The following is a 22515-nucleotide window of genomic DNA, read 5'->3' on the forward strand; positions in this document are numbered from 1 at the left end:
GTGAAAGTAATTTAACAGTATATTTCCATCTGCCGGCCTCACAAACGTACTCCATATTTACCCCGGATCAAAATCGCGGCAACAACAATACAAAAAAAAGAAAGAAAACAGAGCTCGAGCACTAGGGATGGAGAAGCAGGCAGGGGGAATGGGAAGAGGATTTGTGGGGAGAAATAGTACCCCATTCACGTCAGGAGCAGCAGATGGGCACAGATTAACTTGAATTAATATCTGTGCTTGGTCCTTGCTCCACAGCAATAATCAGAAATAACGTTTCGCAGGCACTGACCAATTAAGCAGGCTGGTAGGGTCGAGTGACGTGAAGCCAGCAAATGGTAAGTAATGAGTGGGCTCCAAGCCCTTTTTGTATACAAAAGAGTTTCACAAGCAAGACACATGCGCTAGCTCATGCACTTGCAGGCTTGACCCTAAAAATGAGCTATAGGGTGCTTTAGGTTTAGCAGCGAGGACCGTTCAGCCTGACTCATCAATCCACCCTCAACATCCTGAAATGGTTGCTCAGGATTTCGCTTTCCGGCATGCCCTTTAAAAATTGCGTTAGCAAAAGCAGGCATTGGCAAACAGTTTGCAGGTGTGAAGTTTTCTTTATTGATTTTGCAAAGACAATGCAATATACAAAAAACTTCAGACGTATTAAAAAATATATAAAAAGTAGCATGGCCCAGTGTACGAGGAACACCACTCCTGGCGCTTTTCTTCAGGCGGCACTGTACATGTGATTAGGCAAAATGTTTTCACTCACAGTTTGAGACAGTCAGTTGATGAAGTGGGCTGACCCTTTGCCCTATGGTGTATTATGTGGTGGGCAGAAACAAAATGTGAATGGCAGCTGAACAGACCAATGGATGAAGTGGACCAACCGAAAGGCCCACAGTGTATGTATATATGCATTTGTTTTTATTATAATTTTGTTTTTGGGCAAGCATGAGGCTAGCAAGACAGTTAAAGCAGTCTCTAGGCCAGCCCTACCTACGTGGGCCAAGGCAGGAAAATGACTTAAGCAGTTAATATGTGGTCAGCATTTTACTACATTTGCATTGATAAGATATCTCTTAGAAGAAAATATATGTTTAAACGTTCCATGGTTTTTCATCAGACACCTTCCCAGGAGCGAGGGTTAGATTAAAAGGCTGTCAGCTTGTGCAGAATAAAAGGTCTGTTTGGATGGGGAAGACTTAGTGGCGGAGGTTAGGGTAAGGGTATGTTCACCTGAAAGAGTGGCACTATGTATTGTGTCAGTAACCAGTGTAATCCTTTTCTGCCCAGCATACATCTGAAAGACAGCTCAAAACCCCTCAGCAAGACCACCTGACGTGCAACAAATTCAGTAGTTCTCCACTTTCCCCACAAAGGTGGGTGGAGAAGAATGAGACAGACAGCTGCTTGTGTTGTTAGTCAAGGAGCAGCAGTCCTAAATGGAAGGCATGTTATGGCAGAGACTGCAGTGCATTATACACAACAATGGCTGGAGCCATGTTCTTGCCCCTTTCTTCCAGAATGCCATATTCCTCCTGTTCATTGAAGGCTCGTATTTAACCGGTGTACAATACTGTCCTACATTTCACATCTGTATCTCGCTCTAGGCACAGAAATGTCACTCTAGTTGATGGGTGTTTGTCTTTTCCAAGGATATCCCTATAACGGCGGTAATTCCTCGTTACCATAGCTGTTCATATAAAGAAATTGTGTCTCTGTATAATATTTCTGAAATAATATTCCTACTAAATAGGTAAAATGCTGAAGACTGTCCCAGTCACTAGAGAGAGAAAGAAGAGAAATCAAAATAACATTTTAAGGATCTCAGTACCGTAGAAGTCTTTTCCTTTTTGTATTAAGATAGTTCTTTTGTTCAAAATAATGAACAGTCTGCGTTTAATTGGCTGAAAGGAACATTTTGCCACATACAAAGCTTACTTAAAGGTCAATTGTACTGAAGACAGATATCTGAAGGCTGCATAGACGTTTATCCACAAAGAGGTCCTTTTCCCTGTTTGTTCCCACATGACAGCTCAACAATATCGCCTATGGTGTGCTGCGCTGTGTGCCATAGCTAGAATGCCACGATGTTCACAAAGGGTCACGCCAATTCCAGTCTGTGATATTCACTTGTAGAGTAATCTATGCTGTTTTATGATTTGTAAGGCACTCACTCTCCTGTGACGATGGACAGGAAAGGGGGAGGAGAGGGAAAGCAGGACAATTGAGTCTCATGGTGGAGGAGCACAGGTTTTTTTTGGGAGCTGGAGATTGAGTTTACAGCTTCTGTCCAGTTCCACTCAAGAATTAGGGTGGGAAGGATTCCTAGAAAGTCGAGCCTGGACCTTTCAGGGATCTTTCCTCATAACGTTTGTTCCTCCTTTAATGGAGTGACCAAAACCTCAGGAAGCACACCTTTAGGAATCATGTCAGCTGGAAAGGTATGAGCGCTTTGGAAAGACAGGCACAAGGGTGACAGGAAGAGCTTTGAAGTACATTTGTTCCTTGACAGAGCCTGTGCAAATATTTTCTTATTTCCGTAATGTGTTCAAAGCTCTTTAAAAGAAAGATCCAACACACTGCAAAATGTTGGATCCTTTGGAATTTTTGAAAATTCTGTTTGTAGAAAGATCCAAGCACACGCTATTGGAGTAACCAGGCTGGATATTTTCATTGCGTGGACGTGTTAACCATTGCTGGAGAAACAGCCTCGCAAGAATAGCAGCAAGTTGAAAGTGCACCTTGCAGCACTTGAAAGCTAAGTCAAAGTTTGCAATAACTTCAAGGTTGGGGACCATTTATTTAGATGCTGGGGATGGTGAATGCTCATTGAAATCAGTCAGCTGAATGGAAGCAGTGAAAGGATGACCAATACAAAGTGAAGGATCTCTCTCCTTCCTCCTTGAGTTTGATGTGAATTTTTGTAAGAATAGCATTGAGACATTCATTACCAGTTGTATCTTGATCTTGGATGCAGTGGAATTGAATGTGATGATGTACAATTTTTAATGCTGCGGGGGCGTGGAGAAGCATGCCAGCACATCCTTGGTCTTCCGAGGGGATCCACCCCTGCTTTACCTAAAGGATGGCAGTTTCTGTGTCACCACACCGATGGAATCCTAAATGCCGTATTTTGATCTTAAAATGTATGATCGGTTGACTTGCTTGTAAGTCCCCTTTTCAGATAACTTAATACTATGTCGATCAATTGCATTATTCTGTATTTGGTCGTTCCCAGTCCATTGTTTCACTTTAGTAGTTTTTTTTAATCTTTGTGTTGTTGTGAATGTCTCTTAAGGAGTAAGGATGTATTTAGAATTACTTTGACATGGTTGCATGAAAGTGCTTTCATTCTGTGCCACATAATGAGATAATGGGAGATTGATTTAATAGCCGACTGTTGTGTGGATTGAGTGCAAAGTACGTGAGAGAAGATTTATACACTCGCCTCCCTGAGGGATACCGGTCTAAAGAAAGTTTCATCAAAATGCCCATAAAATGCCACTAAAGGATAAAAATAATCATGTCACTATCTTCAGAAACCATGCTAGTTATACTGCTCCAGCAGGTTACTTATTGGTCTGTTCATTTGTCATTTAATAAACACAAGCATATGTGCAATTTAGTCTCAGTAGTCATACCTATCTAACTCTGTATTTGTCATTAGGTCTAACTTTCCATTAATGATCTGTGTTTTCTTCTGAAATAGTAATTTTTGTGCCATGTGACGAATCTGCACGAACCTTTCCAAAAGAACCCTTTATCTGATTGAGTAAGGCATTACAAGATTCATTCAAGTCCATCAAGTGGGGTTCCATAAAAGGGGGGGAGGGGCAAAAAAGTGACATTTTTTATTTTAATACCCATATTAACGTGTAGACGAAGCTATAAAAACCATGACTAACCAGAATTACTGCAAACTTGGTTCAACGGTAGAACTTTACTCAAGTAAGTGCCTTTGCTTCATTTTGTGTAAATTTGTTCAGTACTTCTAATGTTGGAGAAAAGGGTTTGTAGGCCTCAGAATGAAATGATTGGATAAACTTTGAAAGACAGGCCCAACTGGACCGATTGTCACCCGATGGTCCAAAGCTGCTTCTCCTGTCATCTATTTCGGATCCAACGATCTAAAGCCGGGTTTTCAGACCTGAAGCTCTATGATTGTCTGGTGGCAACCTGAAGACTAATATTACAGCTGTTACAGGACATGGTGACTCAATCCTTGGGCAGCAGGAGTTGGATGGCTGTATTGAGTTTCTCATACAGGTTGGCTGCCAGCAGCAGGTTGAGTACATGGCCACTTGTGAATTATTAAAAACACCCTAAAACATTCAGTGAGAAAAAACAATTAGCAAGTGAATTATGGTTCTTGCTCAAACAAGCAAAACCATTGAAATTCACCAGGTATGATATGCAGCACACTCAATGAACATTATAGCTCACTTTACCTGCTGTGCTCAAAAGACCCATTTGCAAAGAGGACCAGAATAAAATGCACTCTAGCAATATCTCACACACTGAATGCAGTTGTTGTGACCTCACCTTTGATGGAACAGATGCAGTTACAAATGACATAATCGGTGATGCAAGTAAGATTAAATATCCCAGTAGCATTAGGGCTGTCAATAAGATGTTTGTGAATATAGTAGTATTTGTTGGTTTGACTGTGTATTGTTATTTAATGATGTTTTTCCTTTAGATGTTTTCACTGTTTAGCATAAATTGTTAGAGGTCATTAGCATTCCAGCTGTTGTGCAAGTTATGGTTTGCGGAACTATCCATAACTAGTGAATTTCAGTGTTTTGTTGTGGTTTTAATAAATAAGCATAACTGTACGTTCATTTCAGAGGGGTTTTGAACCCATGTTGGGTTTTTTAACCAGACATAACTCTAGTTTCAATTTAACTGGCTTTTCTCGTTGGATTTCTACTTTGTTTTTATTAGACACTCAAGTTTGAAATTGCTCGGGCAACCATTCCCTGCTGGTGGCCAACCATTTATAAATATAAGTCTTTGAAACTTTTTTAATCACTTTTACTTTTATATATTAATATAATTTTTTTATTATTATCATGCTGTGTAGCGTTCTGGGTTCACATACCGTCAATGGTGTTTTGGGTTCATGAACTCCACAGCCAAAAACAACCATCCCCCTCACCACCTCACCCCCCACACACACACACCCACTGCCCCTACCCCCGCCACCAACACACACACACAATAGTTACATGACCTTGTCTCCTAGTAGCTCTTTTCAATTATAGGTATCACTTGACAGCACAGAGTGGGCTTCAGTTCTTTGAGTATATTCTTTTCACGTCATACTGTTGGCTTTTGGTGAATTTTTATGCCTTCTGTGGAGAACTCTAATCGCGGTTCTTGTGGGACTGGTTTACATCGCGAAAGAACACTGAATTGTCACAAGTTAAGTTATGTATCTCACACCCGAATTGTAATCATCACGTATTCATGATTTTTATTTTCTACTGCAGCAGTCCTTGTGTAAAAGGTTTTAACGGAGACTCGTGCATGTTTTCCCTGTCGCTTTTCCCCATTATTCTATCATGTGCCTGTCTTTCTTGTATACTTTCTACTTATGTTAATTTCTTGTTTTCCCACTGTATGAATTCTCCATCCGTCTCTAATCCATTGTTTTTCATTTTGAATTCTGGCCTTAATGAGATAATATGGGAATACAAGCATACACACATTATTTTCCGTGTGTAGTATGTTAAATTAATACCTCTTTTTTTGGCCAGTGGTTCTTTATACCAGCCCTGCATCCTGTAATGATGTTCACAAGAGAAAATGTTCTCTGTCAGATAGCCAATCAGAGATGAATAGAATGACAGTCAATACAGGACTTCAAAAACTGGCCGCTGATCTCTACAGCACGCTGGGGAAACGCCTAATAAAATAAATGGGCAGGTCACCACTGTGTACCTCGTCTTTGTAGTCTAGCTTGAGGGCGCAGCAATCGCTGGACCATTATGTGAGCATCACTAGAGATGGGCTTTGGCTCCTCAGACATGTTAGGAGCCAGGAGTACATGTCTGATTGGGTAGCAGTAGTCGCTTCCATAAAAACGTGTTTGTCCTCCACACAGCTGTGATCATTTTTGTTTATTTATCCAGCTGCCTAAGCTTGAACTTTCAAGGGCACATGCCTGATTTTGCAATGCTATTAAAGTGTCTTAAATAATTTGTTGTTTTTCTCTGGGGGTAGCACACATGGCAGGAGGGCATTCATTAACCTATTCCCATGCTGTTTACTTGTAAAGCATCAGAGTGCCATAAAACACTCCATTAAAGCCCGACCTGTTGGCATTGCCAGTGCTTGTTTTACAAGTTGTATCTGGTAAATATCCTTAGCATTCAGAGACGTCTGCATAAATGGCTGTAGACTCTGTGGAAAATGAGACAACAGATATTTACCCCCTCCCCCTACTCTTGGCTGTACCCATACTAAGGCTGGAGATGTTAGGAAAACATCTGTGATAGCCCTCTGGAAGGTTATTAGGGAGGAAATGTATTCCAGCCCCCTTGAAACAGTGCACATACCTTAATAATATTTGATAATGGTGTTTATTATGTATTAGTGTAATTTGTACTTTATGTACTAGAATTATCACGATAATTATTGATAACTCGGCAAAAAGTGATATTTTAACTTTCAACAGAATGTCCCGTCCAAACATTGTTTATCGCACATTCCTAACATATTAGTCTAATCTCCATACTTGCCCTTGGGTGTTTTATTATTATGCTCCCTTATTGCCTAGCGACCCCCGGTATACCTGATGGTCCTCAGTTTTGTGTCCTCTAGGACAGCATGTCTCCCGGGAGCTGATTTCTCCTTCTCTCGTAATTCAGGTGAACACATCCTGTATTAGATAGGATCTTCTTTAAGCAGGTGTGAGGCAGGAGGTACCTTCCTCAGGACACCAATCACAAGTAGAAGCATTTTGCTGAACTCTGGGCCTTCATTTGAAGCATTTGAAGTGTTGGTATATCTTGTATATGAAACCGGTAATGCCAAAATTGGCGACCTTGTGAGGTCAAAGAAGTTTCTAACTTCATACTGCTGTTAATAGGTAGTGTAGATGCACTTCCAGGCTGCAGTTTAATAATACTGCAATGGAAGAGAAAAGCCATAATTAAAAGTATTTTATTCTGAGATATTCTGCTGAAATAAAACAAAAGTTACATAAACCAGAAAAGTTGTTTCAAGGTCCAGCAAACGCATGCTAAGGCATTGTTTTAACTTATTAAAAAAAAAAAAAACATAAAACATAAGTGTGTTTAGATACATCACACTACCTCCATCTTCTGTGCAAGGACCCTGGATGTACGGAATATCCTAAAGTGGTCTCAGTGTTTCAACCTGTTGAACGAGGTTGTGCTGCCCTATTTCCTCTATGCTGTTTATGACTCTACTCTCTGATGGCTCCAGTTAGCAGAAAAGAGGACTGGACTTGATGCATTGCCAGCTCCCCACCACCACTTCATGTCCCACACCCTGCAGAATAGGGAATTTCTGTCCTGCTCACTACTACAGGCCTGTGCTGATAAGGGTCTTGGGGTAGTCGCTTTGATGTCGCAAGAAGGGTATTACTTACCTCTTAGTTACTCACTTTCCAAGTGGCAAAGCAGTAGGCCCTTAAACTGGGCAGCACTTTCAACGGTACTGTGGGGCTCATCCACCATTAATGGATGATAACAGAATTTAAGAGGCATTTATCTGATAGCGACTTCTAGTAGCAGATTCCTCACCTTCGAATTTCCCCAGGCGTCAGTCTGAAGCCAGAGATTTTTCTTTGAGCGGTACCCCTGCACGCGGTCTCCTCCGTGTCCGACATTGGCGTTGTGGTAGCTGGTTATGACATCGCAGTTCCTAAGTAAGCGCCACCCCGGCGTGCTGATTTCAGTTCTTTTCTTTCTGCACAAATCCAGAGAGAGCTACTGCTAGTCACTTTTCGACTGACTTTTAATTCTGTGTTGAAGTTTTCTGGACTTTTCTGGTGCAATAAAGATGTCCAAGAAGACAGATTAAAGCCCTGAGACTATTTCACTGCATGATGTCAGTGACGGATCCGCACCTGGGTGTTTTTGGAGCTTGCAACACAACTACAACCCGAAGTTGTGCTCGGACTGCTGGGCCATGAACCCGAAGGCTTTGAGGGAGCAGTCCCTAAAGCTGCTTGCGGGCCGGCGTCTGGTTCCACGTCACTCCCGGTCTTGGTCGAGAGGAAGGTCCCGAGACCACTCACTGAGCCACCACCACTCCTCCTCGTTGAAATCTTTGGGTCACTCATGTAAGAAAAAGAAATCCAAGAAGCACAAGCGCTCTCCAACTTTACCCCGTCAGTTGGACGACGCAATGCAGGACAAGGAGCGCCCTTGCTTTCAGGGCCATTGTTCAGAGCCTGCTTCTGGGTCAGCTCCGTGCCTCCCCAACTTTCCAGGAGATGGAGCCACCTATCCCCCACCTCAGAGTTTTATGAGGCCTTGTGCCTTATATTTTGCCAGCCCAAAGGGTCCTGCACTGGTGCTTCGGCCTCTGCTCTGAGGGCCACCCAAGGATCCGTTCCTGGATCCGAACTGGCATCGGTCGTGCCTCAACCTTCCCTAACATTGGTTCAAGCGTCGACGCTCTGATGCCTCCCAGGCCCGCTGTTGTTGTCAGTCAGGACTAACCTCCTGATTGAGGTGCTTCCACATGCAAACCCTGTTTGCCCTCCAATGAAGCCTTCACTGATGTCCTGCTGGACACATGGTACAAGCCCAGCACAGGGGCTCCTGTTAATAGGACAATTGCCCACCTCCATAGGCCTCGACTAATGACCAACCTTTCCTGACCCAACACCATACTTCTGAGAGCTTGGTTAGCCAAGCCTCCACCTCCCATGGCACATTCCCTTCCGCTCCACGAATAGGGAATCAAAGAGGTTGGACCATCTTTGGAAGAAGTTGTTCTGAGAGAGAGAGAGCGAGAGAGAGAAAAAAAAATGAAAGAATACCACTGACTCTCTGGAGAGATCAGTTGCACTGATGGTGACTTTGAGATGACACACCTGGTTATGTACACCTGGCTTTTCAGGGGATGTTCAGTCTACCCTGATAGACATGCCCTTTGTTGGCATATGTCTCGTCTGGGACAAAGCAGACTTGGCACTCAATTGCTTTATGGAGTCTCGGGCTATGGCCTGGTCCCTTGGCCTTGCAGCTGCCATTCACCCCTCCCCCACCTCAGTCTGCTTTTTGCCCCTTTTGTGGCTATGGAAAGGGTGCCCAGCCACATCCATTCCCTGCCAGCCACCATTCTGCACAGCCCCTGCGTGGCCAAGTATGTTGGATCCAGTGTCCGTGTAGATCTGGGAGCCGGTGGTCTAGCCTGCCCCCCATCCCCCATCGGCTGCAGCCTCCAAGCCTTCCTGATCTGGGGTTTCCCCACCAGGGACCAGTTGGCAGCAGGACTCGCCATCACATGCCCCACTGGGCTGCCATCATGTCAGACAGGTGGGTTTTACAAATAGACCGAAGGGGCTGCTCCCTCCCCTTCAAGACTACCCCTGCTGCTATGACACCATCCCACAATCGGATAACGGCACTTCCCCTTGGTCAAAAGTGCCGGTCCCTGCACCAGAAGTAGGTTGTGGTTGTTATTCCCACTACTACTGCCCAGAAAGTACAAGGGCCTCCGCCCTATCCTCGACTTTCAGGACGCTTACTTCAATATTCCTCTCCTGCCTGCCCACAGATGTTCCTTTCAGTTTGTGGTAGGGTACGAGCATTTTCAATTCACCGTGCTCCCCTTTGGCCTTACCAGCTCCCCTTGATGGCGGTGGTCGCAGCTCATCTGCATAGGTTTAAGTCTTTCCCTACCTCAACGACTTGCTGTTGAAAGCGAGCTCACATCATGCTATCGTCTCCCACCTCCAGGCTACGGCGGACCGCCTGTATTCACTGGGGTTCCTTATAAATATGCTGAAGTTACACCTGACTCCCTCTCTGATGCTCCCTTTCATCGGAGCTGTTCTGGGCACAGAGCAGTTCCAGGCCTATTTTCCTGAGCGGCGAGTCCTTTATATTCAGGCTATGATACAGAAGTTTCAGCCTCTATCCTGGATTTCGGTAACAATGACTCTTAGACTGCAGGGCTTCATGGCCTCCTGCATTCTGATAGTGACTCATGCCAGATGGCATATGCGGGCTCTGCAGTGGGACCTGAAGTTCCAGTGGGGGCAGGAGCAGGGAAATCTCTCCGACATGGTCCAGATCTCTGAGGGGACCGCGCAAGATCTTCAGTGGTGACTTTCAAACCGAGATTGGGTCAGAGGCAGATTGCTCTCCCTTCCCCAACCAGATCTGACTGTAGTGACAGATGCGTCACTCCTCGGATGGGGCGGCCACGTGGGAGAGGCAGAGATCAGAGACATCTGATCTCTGGCAAAGTCCAAGTTCCTTATCAACTTTTTGGAACTCAGGGTGATTTGACTAGCATTGAAAGCATTCCTTCCCTCTCTCAAAAGGAAAGTGGTGCAGGTGTTCAGACAACACCACCACTATGCGGTACTGCAACAAGCAAGGAGGAGTGAGGTCGTGGACCCTCTGTCAGGAGGCTCTCTGCTTCTGGACATTGCTGGAACAGCAGGTAATATCCCTGGTGGTTCAACATCTGGTGGGCTCGCTGAACACCACAGCGAATGAACTCATGCCTTGTTGATCACGAATCCACTCATTCCTCGTTGAGCCACGTCTCCATCCAGAGGTGGCACAAGGTATTTTTCAACAGTGGGGAGAGCCTTGGTTAGATCTGTTTGCCTCCTCCGCAGATGCACAATGTCAGCTGGTTTGCATGTTGGAGTTTCCAAGGTGGCACTCGGTCGGCGACGCTTTTTATCTCAAGTGGAACTCAGGCCTCCTTTACGCCAATACCACTTTGGCCCAGAGTGCTCAAGTCATTCTTGTGACACTTGACTGGGCAATAAGATTCTGGTATCCCGAGCTCTTGAACATGGCCATCGATCCTCCGATCAGACTGCCTCTTTGGGTGGTTCTTCTGTTGCAGGAGCAGGGGACAGTACTCCACCCAAACCTGTCCAGTCTTCACGTTCTTACGTGGAGATTGAGCGACAGCAGTGGACAGCTTTTGACCTTCCACCCAAAGTCTGTGATGCTATCTTGGCAGCCACCAAAACGGTATATGCCTGTTGTTGGAACAACTTGTGGCATGGTGTACAAAAAAGTCTGTTGACCCCATTTCTGCCCCTCTTTCTGAGGTTCTTTTGTTTGTTTTTTATTTGGCCCAGCAGAGTTATGCTCTGGGCACCCTCAAGGGTTATTTGTCTACCATCTCAGCTTTCCTCTGTTTGCCAGACCAACCCTCCTTGTTTAAATATACCATTGTGGAATGATTTCTTAAGGGTCTTGCCCATCTTTTCCCTCCTACCCCTTCCATAATGGCCCAGTGGGATTTGAACTTGGTTCTGACTTACTCCGGGATTGGTATTGCTTGGGCATCTATGCTAAGGTGAGGAATCTGCAACTAGAAGTCTCTATCATATGTACAAGTTTCTCACCTAACGATTTATCTGGTAGAGACATATTCTAGTTGCAGATTCCTTACTGACCCATCCCCACCACTCTGCAAACTGATTTCTAGGGACAGGAACTTACCTTTCAGGGCCCTAGCTCTGGTGCACCTGTATCAGTGTTCTTCATGGCTCTGCGCTTCTGGAGTGGAAAGTTTTGAAAAGAAGCTGACATCAGTGTGCCGGGGTGGCACTTATGTATGACCCGTGATGCCATATCCGGAGACCACGATGCCAATGCGGAGTTGACCAATGTCACCTAACAGGTGCAGAGTGATTTAAAAAAAAAAATCTCCAGATCCAGACTGTCGCCTGGGGAAATTCTAAAGTGAGGAATGTGCAACTAGAATATGTCTCTACCATATACATTGTTACCAATGGTAAGTAACTTGTTCTACAGGCACTTGTAAGTGGCCATGAAAGTGAAAGAAGTTCTACAGTAGCTTGCTATTTGGGAGGTTGAGTATATTCCTTATCTAGAACACAGTAGTCCCTCAACCATAGAAATAAAGAAGGATAACAAGCATCCCTAATGCAGTGTGCTTTGTCTGTAGACATTTCTAGGAATGCAACGACTAATAGTGTTTTCAACCAATTATAGAAACCTAATCTTCGCTGTTTTAACAAATAGTGTAATGTGTTTGTTTAGTATGTTACAAATACTTTAATAATCTAGTTAATGGCAGTTTGTCATGTCAGTTAACCTTTGTATTTTCATCTGACCCCTTTTGGCCTTTTGCAGGAGTGTTCTAGAAACCGAAGGTGGAAACTACCGGTTCTCCTGGTCCGACCAGAAGCATCTTCCGCCGTCTGAGCCGGGCCTAGCAGTGCTCCCCGGGAGCCGGCATTCTCAGGTACGGCACCCACAGATCCATGGATGAAGGTTTTGTTTTCAGTGCTGCAAACATCCGGCGCTGTTTGATGCTCCCAGGCGCTCACGAACGGCATTAAATCCACTTCTGGTGAATGGGCTGGTGGGACTTTAAAACTCTGGAAGTGGTTATGAGCCAGTGGGTTAAATGGCGTGACGCATATTATGACTTCCTTATTACCTACAATTTACCTTTTATTGTCAATTACCTAGTTAATATATTCTACTAAATGTAAACATTTCATTGATCGTTAAATGTATATACAAACAAATGTTGAGCTATATTCTGTCATCTGAAAACTGCTGCACAGAAAGCGTAGCATGTTGCACGGTTTACAGTAGTTCCCTGCAGCTGTCTTGACTTGAACCATGCCTGAATTGTATTTGATTGAATCTGCCGAACACTTACTGCGCGAGCTGAGCCGTGTTTCACGTCAGGATGCACGCTTCAAGCTGAACAGCGGGATTTGGCGTTTTAATTTTTCAGCAGTACCCAGGTCAGAGCCAAGCGCTCCCAGCCTTTCCTTTCTGAACCGTAAACGCAAGTGTCTTCGGGACCTTATTTCGCGGGACATGTCCTGAACGCACCAATAATACAACAAGCCCTTAATAGCATCTGCAATTTCAATGCGTTTTGGGCTAACATTTTTTTAGAGTTTATGTGATAATGGCAGGGCCGTAAATGGTATAAATAATTGAGGATTCTCTAACAGGGCGGTGGCCTATGCAATGAAGGGCGTGGCTTAAACAGAAAGACGACATTTCTGTGATTTCCACAGTGTGCCTCTTGCTGGTAGTTTGGTTACTCTCCGAACTTTGTCGGTGCTGCCAGTAGGGTGACCACCTGGCATTGAGGCAAATTATGGACAGGACTGGAAAAAATTCAGGACAAAAATTCAGGACAAAGGGTCAAAATTCAGGACAAAAATTCAAAAACAAACATCAGTTTTACAGACACACGCAAAAGAGGCCATGCCTCACTGTGTTATCAGTGCATTTGTTTAATCTTTTTTAACATAGCACTATTTATTCACTGTGGTCTTTTTGTGATTGCCTCCTGGTATGCTACATTCAGGTGTCACATTACAAACTTGTTCAGTAGTAAATTAATGCCCTTCAGTACTGCAGCAAGGCCATCACCCCTACCCAAATCTACCCGATCTTTCCTGAAGAGAAAGTAACAGCAAACGTTTCTGAACATTTTAAAACCCCTGGCAAACAGTTTGGGAAACATTAAGGTAATTAACCTTATGCTAGTTCAAACAAATTGAACAAAAACATCTGGTTTACCCCAACCGCCCATGGACTTTCAACCTCATTTTTTTTTTAAAGAGGCAGGGTAGATAGTGTGGGCGACAGTCTCACGCCTAATGACAGATTGTGAGGTACCCACAACTTGTCTGTAGTCTCACAGCACTAGAATGTATGTCTAGGACTCTACATTTATCTCAGAAATGGGAGCCCAGTCTACCAATCAAAGATAATAAAAGAGGAGGATGACATCGAGAGCAAATGGGAGATCCACGGCAAGTAATTCAAAGAGTTGTTGCTAAAAACTGGATGAATAAAGAAGAGAAGAACAAGGTGGAACAATTCCTAAAATCAGACAAGATGGGTCCACCAAGACTATTCGAAGGTATTGGGTACCTGGGGAGTTGTCTCTGCACATAGGAGCGAAACAGAAGGGGCACTGTCAAGTGGTTGAACAAGCAACACCCGTCCACCTTGGCAAACTCTTCTGGTGCAATGGTCTGCTGTTAGTGCTTTAAAAGGGTGAGCAGGGGCCAGACCCCTTGCAAGGTTGTGCAAGGCAATTGCCCGCTTTGTCCATGTCTTTATATGGTTTTGAAATTGAGCAAAAGCCAAACTACAGATCTGGGTTATCCCTGAGTGTCAAGTACACATGGAATTTGCACACACAAAATTTGCAAATTTTAAAATGTAATTAGTGTTTCTTTAACATATGGCACTGTTTTCGCCTTTATATACAATTAGATCTCAGATTGAACTGGGAACCAGTTACCTTTTGATACCTAGTGATTAATATCTACCATTCTTACACTGATTTCCAGGATGAAAATCTCAGCAGAGCGAACGGTCCCTCCAAACCCAGTTTGCATTTTGGTCTTCTCTTCTGCTTTCTGTAGAGGCCACGTGGCACTAGTGAAGATGGGGTGCTACCCCAATGATAGTATTATTTTGCAAGCCTTCCCCTGCTCGTCCTTCATTCCTTCTTCAGACAGGCCACGCATCTGATTTGGTCACTGCGGTGCCATCGGGAGCTCTTTCCACTCTAAAGCTAACTGTGACTGCGAGTGGATTAGGTCTTCTGGCCTTAGAATGCTATTATTCAGCTGCACAGGTCCAATGGGTGGCTCGCTGGCTTTCTGCCCACCTCCCTGCATTAGATGGGGTTTACCAGTAAAGACTTTTAAGAAAGGCTTAATGCACTGCTCATTGTTTCCTACTGACCACTCTACGGATCACCATCTGGGGTTATCATGCACGGCTTTCTCTTGCCTTGCCAGAACCTATAAACTCACTGACACGAAGAAACCTTATGCTCCTGCACTACCTTTGCTAAGCCTTCCCACTCGCACAAGATGGCTGTGCTCAGAGCAACTCCATCAGTGGCATGTTGCAGGTGTCTTAAAATTGGGGACTTTGTTTCTGAACAGTGAGCTACTAAATTTCCAAACCCTTGTGGCAGACTACCATCTTCACCCCGGTCAACTATTTACTTACAACCACCTTAAGTAATAATTAAATGCCCTATTTCATGTCTGCCACCTAGCACTAACCTTACAAGAGGTGTGCCAGAAGCTTTGTACCATAGGAAATGGTGGCAAACTGATAGAATGGGTGTACAGACCTATCCTGCAACATGGAAACCACTCCAGGTCTTCTCGTCATACTACCTGGGTGATTGATGTGGCCAAACCTCTGCAAGATATGGACTAAAATACTGGACTTTCCCCACAAAGTATCCCACAGCTGTCACTTTAAGTAAATTCATAGTGCTTCCTTGTGAATGCATTCTGTCCGTTGCTTGCCATTGGCCTTCTGGTTTGTAACTCACAATTTGTTGCTTTCAATTTGCTGGCTTTATTTGTTTTAGGATATGCAGCTTGAATTCGTCCTTTCCCTTGCCAAAACCTTATTTACAGTATCCTGCCGAGTGCTCTCTTTCTGTAAACAGGCCTGGAAATCTTGTTCTTATCTTATCATATTTGCTGTGCATTCAGAGAACAAAGTCAAATGTTAGGCTCTGTCTTTGGTGGGAACTTAGTGTTTACTTTCCTTTCTCTGACTTCAAAGTGACAGGATTTATGCGACAATCTTGCTGGATACTGGGGTTAGGAAAGAGTTTTTTCTATTACATGACAACATTTAAATAAACTTCAGAATATATCAGAATTAGAAGTACAAATCAAGCACATTTTTGTTAATTCTGAACTGTGCTGGAAACAAATACCTTTACATGATTAAAACAAATCATTGCATTAGGTGATGCAATTTCCACACATCATCGTCTGTGCATAGTAGAGTTTGATTTGAAAAACTGTATATCTGTGCAAATGTAATGGTCATTTCAATAAAAAAATGTGTTGTCTGTAATGGCAGTGTGTTAGCATACCATCCATACTGCACTCCACTCTGTTCTGCACCACTACACGCCACTGCACCCTACTCTGTATCACTCTACTTTACTCCACTCCATGCCACTGCACTCTTCTCCATTCGGAACCACTCCACATTATGCCACTGCACTCAATGTTACTTCACACTATGCCTCTCTACTCTGTACCACTCTACTCTATGCCACTGCACTTTACGCCTCTCTACACCACTGCGCTCTGCTTGTCTGCACGCCATACCACTCCAGTCTAGGCAACAACAATCTAATCTGCACAACTCCACTCTCTGCCACTCTGCAACACTGCACTGTACGCCACTGCACTCTAAGCTAATGCACTCTATGCTAATGCACTTTACTTTGTAACATTCAACTCTATGCCCCTGCACTCTACATCAATACACTGTACATCACTCTAATCTACTCTGCACCTCTGCACTCTATGCCACTGGACTCTACACTACTTTACTCTATGCCATCACACTCTATGCCACTTTATGCAACTCCACTGTACCCTGCACCTCTCCACTCTAAGCCACCTCACTCTACTGTGAAATAATCTACGTTATGCCACTGCACTCTGTGCCACTGCATTCTATGCCACTGCACTCTACCCTGCACCTCTCTACTCTATGCCACTGCACTCTACTCTGAAACAATCTATTCTACGCCACTGTACTCTATACCACTCTGACCACTGCACTCTAGTTCAATGCACTCTACACCACTGCAAGCTGACACTGCAACACTGCACTGGTCCCCACTATGCTCTACACCACTCTGCTCTGTACTACTGCACTCTGCACCATTATAGTCTATTCCACTGTTTTCTATGCCACTCTATGCAAATGCACTCTACACCAGTGCACTCTAAACAACTGCACTGTATGCCACTGCCCTTTACTCTGCACCACTGTACTCTATGTCACCGTTCTCTGTACCACTCCACACCACTGCACTGACACTCAACTCTGCAACTCTGCACTCTACTCTATGCCACGGCACTCTAGGCACTATACTCTACTCTACAGCACTCCACTCTGCACCCCTCTACACCACTGCACTCTATGCCATATGAGTCTACTCTGCACTCTGACACTGCACCACTCTGCATTACTGCACTCTCTGCTACTCTATTGTATGCCACACTACTCCACTGCACTCTATGTAACTCTACCCCATGCCACTCTATGCCACTGCACCCTGTGCCAATGCACTCTAAACAACTGCACTGTACGCCACTGTCCTCTACTCTGTACCACCGTACTCTACGCCACTGCTCTCTGTGTCACCCTACTCCACTCCACTCTACATCACTGCACTGACACTCTACTCTGCAGCGTTGCACTCTCCACCACTGTACTATACACCTATGTACTACTGCTTTCTATGCCACTGCACTCTATGCCACTCTACTCTGCATTACTCCACTCTACAGCACTTTACTCTACACTACGCCACTGCACTCCCTGCAACGTGAGTCTACTCTGCAATCTATGCCACTGCACCACTCTACACTACTGCTCTCTCTGCTACTCCATTGTATGCCACTCTACTCCACTGCACTCTATGCCACTCTACTCTGTCCCACGCCACTCCATGCCAGTGCATTCTAAACCACTGCACTCTACGCTAACGCACTCTAAACAACTGCACTGTACCCCACTGCACTGTACTTTGCACCACTGGGCTCTACGCCACTGCTCCTATGCCAGTCAATGCCACTCTATGCCACTAACTTTAAGCCATGCTGAACAGCAGCTACTCTGGTGTACAACATGGCTAATGGCTAAAACACATTAGCAAAGCCAATAACTCTTTTGTAGATGAGACCTATTGGCTTTGCCAATGTTTGTTAGTACTATGAGGTACCGAGGTACCTGAAAGAACTGTGAAAAATACAATTACATCATAATAAAGGCTGCTACAAAATGCGCAAATACATTTCGGTTAAATAAAAAAAAGTGCTTCTCAAATACAGATTTGAATAATATACAGTTTATACCTAGTACTAAAAAAATGTATAACACTCCATTAAAACCACACACTCCACAGCTTACCTTGGAACACCATTACAATACCTCTCTAAAAGAAGTATCTTTGCCACCAGACAACTTCAAGTGACACCTTTTAGTAAAGTCAATGCAGGTTTTCAAGCCCCTTTGTATTTGCAGATTTACCAGTTGGGCATATTTGCATGTCTTCAGAGAAGGCAAGAAGGCAAGATTCTTATCTGTCTGCCCCTCCCTCAGAGCACAGGAGACTCCCTGCCTTCCAGTCAGGCTGGGGAAACGGATCTGCCCGTAATTTCACCCTGCCTCCGTTGCCCTTTAGGTGAAAGGCTAAAATTACGGACAAATGCCGTCCGTTAAAGCTTTCATCACGGACAACGGACGGCAGGGCGAAATTACAAACAGTCCGTGAAATTTACGGACGGGTGGTCACCCTAGCTGCCAGATCTAGTACAACGACTGGCATACACCTAAAGCCAGCCAGGCCCATTGCTTGTATCCGTGGTTGTTATCTAAGATAAATGGGTGACAACGATTTTGTTGTAAGTAGTAATGGACATTTTTCAATTCTGAGTTTGTGAGGCTGTAAATCAAACATTACCGAGGCCCGTGGTCGGTATAATGTCTCATAAATTCCCATTATGTTGACTCGGTGTTAGACATATACACACTTTTTGCTCTCCACATATCGTCCGTCTGCGTATGTTACATCTCACCGCTTTCCTCCTCACCACCCCCTTATCAGTCTCTCCTGAATGCACTATGTAACATTTTGGCAACTGTGTGCCTTCTTCACACGTTTGCTCAGAATCACACTTGCACCTGGAATAGCTGAACATTGTGCTGTGGGCTCTGCAAAGAGACCATGGATAGGATGATGTGTATTCTGAACATCTTTTTGACCCTCTGACAGACACCGTAAGAATCTCACACTGCCTTCAGCCTCAACTCCAGAGCTCTCAATCTTTGCCCGTTGTGAACACTTGGAGTCGACTTGGTTCATGTTAGACTTTTCATCCTTGGCGTGGTCTCCCTTAACTTTTTGCCTCTGTTCCCCAGGTTGTTGATCTGTGCTGGATTCTGATTTTACTGTTTTTGTTACTCTGGGCACTTTACCACTGCTAACCAGTGCTAAAGTGCAAGTGCTCCTTTACAAATGTGTATGTAATTGGCTTATCCATGATTGGCATATTTGATTTATTAGTAAGTCCCTAGTACAGTGCACTAGAGGTGCCAGGGCCTGTAAATCAAATGCTGCTAGTGGGCCTGCAGCACTGATTGTGCCACCCACATAAGTAGCTCTGCAGTCATGTCTCAGACCTGCCACTGCAGTGTCTGTGTGTGCAGTATTAACTTTACACCTAGCAGTCTGAAGTTAAGCGTACTGCTCTGCTAAGCTACCAAGGGGGTAAGCATGTAATAGCTGAGGGTGATTATCTTTTACCCTGACTAGAGTGAGGGTCCTTGCTTGAACAAGGGGTAACCTGACTGTCAAACAAAGACCCCATTTCTAACAGTTCAAAGTATGCACTATTCAAGAGTAATATGCGGCACTAAAAGGCATAAAGAAGCACAGCATCCTGGAAATAATTAACACTCTTAGGAAATGCAAGATTAACTAAAACGTGAAATATAAACAGAAACTAAATAGCTGTCATGGATTAACTTAACATTTTTTACATTCATTGTTAAGAAATCAATGAGTGTTTTTGCCAGTAAGCTTAAAGGCATGAATATAAATAAGGTCCTATAGGGACATGTTTCAGTGTCAATCTTTTATTACTACTGGTTCTGAGATCCGGAGGAACTCAGCCCACTTAACGCTCTGGATAATTGTATATCACAGACAAGAATATTCAGTATTTCATATTTTGGGGGCGAAAAATATTGCCACTCTACACATTTTAAACATGCACTAAATTCAAATGGAGGCACAGACTGGCAAAGATAATAGGTCTGGCTTATAACTGAACATTAGTAGAAGCTTCCATCCAAACAATCACTAAAATGTCTGCACACTGTTACTCTTTATCCATGCTGTCATTCATTCATCCCTGCTCTAATGATTGTGTTCATCTCAATTGAATCATTCCTGCATTCACTCACTCACCCATCCACAATACTACATACACAAACTGACCATCAGCAAAGAGGAACTTTCATTTATCAGCCGGACCTGTTGACTATGTGTAAAGACCACACTTACATTTATTTTGTTCTTCAGTCTCTTAATTTCAACTGCGTGACATCTCCAGCTGATCGCCTCTCCTCTTCAGCTCTCTTGTCTCTACCACTCGTAACATTCCATCATGATGTAATTCCCACGTTATCACGTTCTACGTTCTTACTATGCATGTAATATCGTCACACTTTGCTTCTAGTTTGTGAGGGGAGGGAGCTAAGAGCACTTCTGGTAGAATAGGACTGTGAGTGCTGTCAGGATCGAGGATGTTTTAATTTTGCATCATAAGGGCAATAACAGCTTCCCTCATGCTTTCCTTAAGTCCATGGCTGAAGACACTCTGTGTACTTATTTAGAAGTGAGCATGTTTTACTCTTGAAACAACACTACAGCAATAATTTCTAAGTGGAATCGGCATCCAAAGCTCGTGAGCCTTGATGGTCTTCTTTTCCTTATTGAGGCTGCACAAAGATTGGTTTGGGGCACTAATGACCCAGGCTTTGCATTTATTCACTTTTAAGAACCCTTGACTGCTGGTAGGCCAGCTTCATACCACCAGCCCCCCCACACAGATCACTGACGCCCATAGAGTGCAAAACTGGTTGCTTCTACTGTCATCACCAAGCACCATTTACATAATTGAATAATCTCACCCTTCTCCCAGCGGAACTAGAGTATTCACAGATCCTCACCCTCTGCCACAGGGCTAACATGATGAGCCACAAAGCGGTGTCTAGCTGCTGCTCTCCCTGACTGACATCGGTCCCAGTGCACCAACCCCTAAGCCATTCCTGCACTAATGCATACGTGCAGTCGGCATGTGTGGCGGAGAGCCCTTAACAAGAAAGGGTGCATGTTCAGTATGATAAGGAGGACGTGGGAAACAGTTTTTCTATTTGGCAAGATCACTGCACTTCACGTGCCAAACTGCACATACCTGCACACTCATTGAAGGGCACCGTACTTGTGGACTAGACAAACTAAGATAGCACAGCTCTACCCTGTCGCTGCTATCGTGCACTGGGATCGTGAGGAAGCAACTTGGGAGGAAAACCCGGTAGTGGTCAAAACAATACATCACTGCTGTGGAGAGGCAGCGAGCACATCACAACTGCATGGCCTTCTGACTGTTTACTATAACATGCACTACCCACTCATCGTCATGTGACAAATTGGCCATCTTTGGAGTAGCAAATGCACAGCGCACCGTGCCGGGCTATACATGCCCTGCTGTTGCACCATTCTGGTGGTCTGTTGCCATCCTGTGTTACATTCTGCCACACATGCCTTTCCCCATGAAAGCATCCATAAGTCTCTTTTGTGGCAGAGTGGGTCCCACTTTCACCATGGGAGGTTGGGAGCTCCAAATAAACTATAAGGGGAGTGCTCCACCCTGCAACGCGTCCAGGAGGCCCTGAGTATCAGCATACTCCAGAAAAGGTATTTCTCATGCTCATTGGTAACAACGAGATTGTATTTTTGCCAGTACTCTGAGAGAGAAAGAAACTCTCTACATCCTGTCGCTCTGATTTGAGAAGCCTCTGGAACAAAGTAAATATGGTTGCTTCTCAGTTGAAGCATGCCTCTTGTCTTCTCTGCCTCCATGATGCGATCTCTCAACTGTTCATACCCGAAAGGAACATAATGGTAGGACCTGTACTTTTTCGTCCTTTTAAGAGTGGACGACTTCAGTCGAAGCAGCGCCTGTCCTCTGCTGTCATTTACTCCTGTAGGGTTAGCCAATCCCTTTGCAGTCCGAGCAGAAATATAGTTGCTCAATTTCACTCTTCCTTCATCCAACACTCTCAAATGCCTTGCTCTAATTTAATTTTCCAATCACCAGCTAATACCCAGCTGACATTTTTATTAGCTGCACCATTCCCGCTTGAATGACTTTAATGTCTTTTTGGATACTTTGTTTTGTGTAGGGTTTGGATTGATTTTTCTGGTTGTTTGCTTCCATTTTCTAAAGCAGCCACCGTCGAATTTAGCATTCAGAGAGGATGTATTTTCATCACTTCTCTGCAGAATTTCAGCCATTGCTAATCAATGAGGCTGTAATTTCCCCTGTGTTCTTTAGAGCCCCCACCATCTGATCTTTTGGGTTCAAAGATGTATGATTTCTGAGTCTCCCTCATATTTTTTGATGGGGTTAGGCATCTGTATGGGCCCTACGGATCAGAGGATAACTACAAATCATGGACTGCCTTGTTTTGCTTCAGT

The 22515-nt window shown here is 44.3% G+C and overlaps 1 protein-coding gene across 2 annotated transcripts in view; it reads left to right on the plus strand.

The window, feature by feature from the left end:
• MAGI3 (membrane associated guanylate kinase, WW and PDZ domain containing 3) overlaps positions 1–22515 on the plus strand; it is a 946614-nt gene that overhangs the window by 833174 nt on the left and 90925 nt on the right. For both annotated transcript variants that reach the window (XM_069238693.1, XM_069238692.1), the window contains exon 18: positions 12333–12444. In XM_069238693.1, the coding sequence (XP_069094794.1) occupies positions 12333–12444 (112 nt within the window). The remainder of the gene's footprint in view (positions 1–12332; positions 12445–22515) is intronic.

Source organism: Pleurodeles waltl, chromosome 6, assembly GCF_031143425.1.
Source record: "Pleurodeles waltl isolate 20211129_DDA chromosome 6, aPleWal1.hap1.20221129, whole genome shotgun sequence".
NCBI lineage: Eukaryota > Metazoa > Chordata > Amphibia > Caudata > Salamandridae > Pleurodeles > Pleurodeles waltl.